At 40.3% G+C, this 1,566-nt stretch overlaps 1 protein-coding gene across 1 annotated transcript in view; it reads left to right on the forward strand.

Annotated features, from left to right (window-relative positions):
* LOC134856143 (uncharacterized) overlaps positions 1 to 1,270 on the forward strand; it is a 19,585-nt gene extending 18,315 nt beyond the window's left edge. The window contains exon 8 of the mRNA XM_063872507.1: positions 1,154 to 1,270. Within this exon, the coding sequence (XP_063728577.1) occupies positions 1,154 to 1,270 (117 nt within the window). The remainder of the gene's footprint in view (positions 1 to 1,153) is intronic.
* The last annotated feature ends 296 nt before the right edge of the window (positions 1,271 to 1,566 follow it).

Raw genomic sequence — 1,566 nt, forward strand, 5'->3', positions numbered from 1 at the left:
GCTGCTTCAATCTCATATAATTTTTCTCCGGGTATTCTATTTGACTTCAGTTTGGACAAAAACCATCATTATCCCCGAGGAAGTGAATTTCAATGAATTTTTCTCGTACCGGATGTTTCAGTCCAAAATTTAAGACATCCCGCACCCACTGTGGCAAAATCACTTCACCTGCGATTCCTACTGACCTATCAACCAAGTTTTTTCATGGTCTATCCTGTCTTTTCGAAAGTTTTTCAAGCATTTCTTTGTGTCGGCTTATCAGGTTATTCACACTACACCTTGCTTGCAGATTCACGTAGAATGTTGCCGAAGGCCACCACTTCTCATGTATACCCCTTCTCATTACCTCCCTTGCTCTTGCTAGGTTACCCGATGCCTTATTACTATCTGCATTTGTATGGCTTATCTCAAATGGCAGGAGTCTCAATTGAAAGCTGTACACCGCTTGATCCGACAAAACACCGTTTTCAGGCACGCAAAATTGTAAAAATCTGGACTAATGTCGTTATCGAGACATTTTCTCAGAAAGTTAAATCTCAAAAAACTGCTATTAAATTTATTAAAAAGTTTTTTAAATAGTCTATCACAAGTTTTCAGTTGATTTGTTTTTCAGGACCAATCTAAGTAATAGTGGTGGCAGCGAACTTGCGGTCATCTCTTCTTCGCAGGCCAGGAGCACTTAGATTCATATGGCACTCGGCAAAGAAATAACAATACCTTACAACTTTTTGGTCGTTCGTCTCCAGCTGAAGGCTCCCAGCCAACACCTCTGCCCTCCGCGCCTTTGCCCGTCGGCGTTCCTGCGATGGTTTCTTGATCTGGGCCCGTATCTTTGAGAAAAAGCCTGGCAGGTGGTCTTGATGGGACAGAACAAACCGTAGCGACTTCAATTCCAATACACTTGACTGATGCAGTTGAAGATACTCTGAGGAACGCAGGATTCTGTCTCTTGCTTCTAGAGATAAGGGTACCGGTTGTCCTTATATCGACTATCTCTGTCTTCCGCAGCTCCTTAAAAAATCGGGAGTGCTCGTTCTCCTGCAGTAGACAATGGCACTTACTTTTTTCGTTTCGATTGTAGATACGCCAATCGTTCATCGATTGGGCAGGGCAAATAATTGTGAGTGCGAGAGGATGATATGCTGTTGTTCAGCATATCGTGCCAGAGGATAATTTGCTCACTGGTCAGAGGTTGCTGTTCCATCAAAACTCGCAAAATATTCCGCCTGTTCAAGATATTGGAGTTCAAGGAAAGGCCGGGACTTCGTAGACCTTCTGCTCCGTCTTTCTCCGTTCAGATGACACTATTGAAATCATGAACAAGAAGCGGGAGTAACATTCTCTACAAATGGAAGAAATTAATCACTATTTTCTTTAAAGGAAAATAACAGCTCGTTAGAATTTAAAAAAAAAAGGTTATAAAAAATTTAAAATGTTATTTCAAACGTTATCGCACGTTTTGTGCATCATCACAATTATAATTTTTTAAAAAATATTCACAAAACGATCAAAGTCTGAAAAAAAATGACATACAAAAAACATGCTTTGATGTTTTTTGCTTAATAT

The sequence above is a fragment of the Symsagittifera roscoffensis genome, unplaced genomic scaffold, assembly GCF_963678635.1.
Source record: "Symsagittifera roscoffensis unplaced genomic scaffold, txSymRosc1.1 SCAFFOLD_63, whole genome shotgun sequence".
NCBI classification, from domain to species: Eukaryota; Metazoa; Xenacoelomorpha; order Acoela; family Convolutidae; genus Symsagittifera; species Symsagittifera roscoffensis.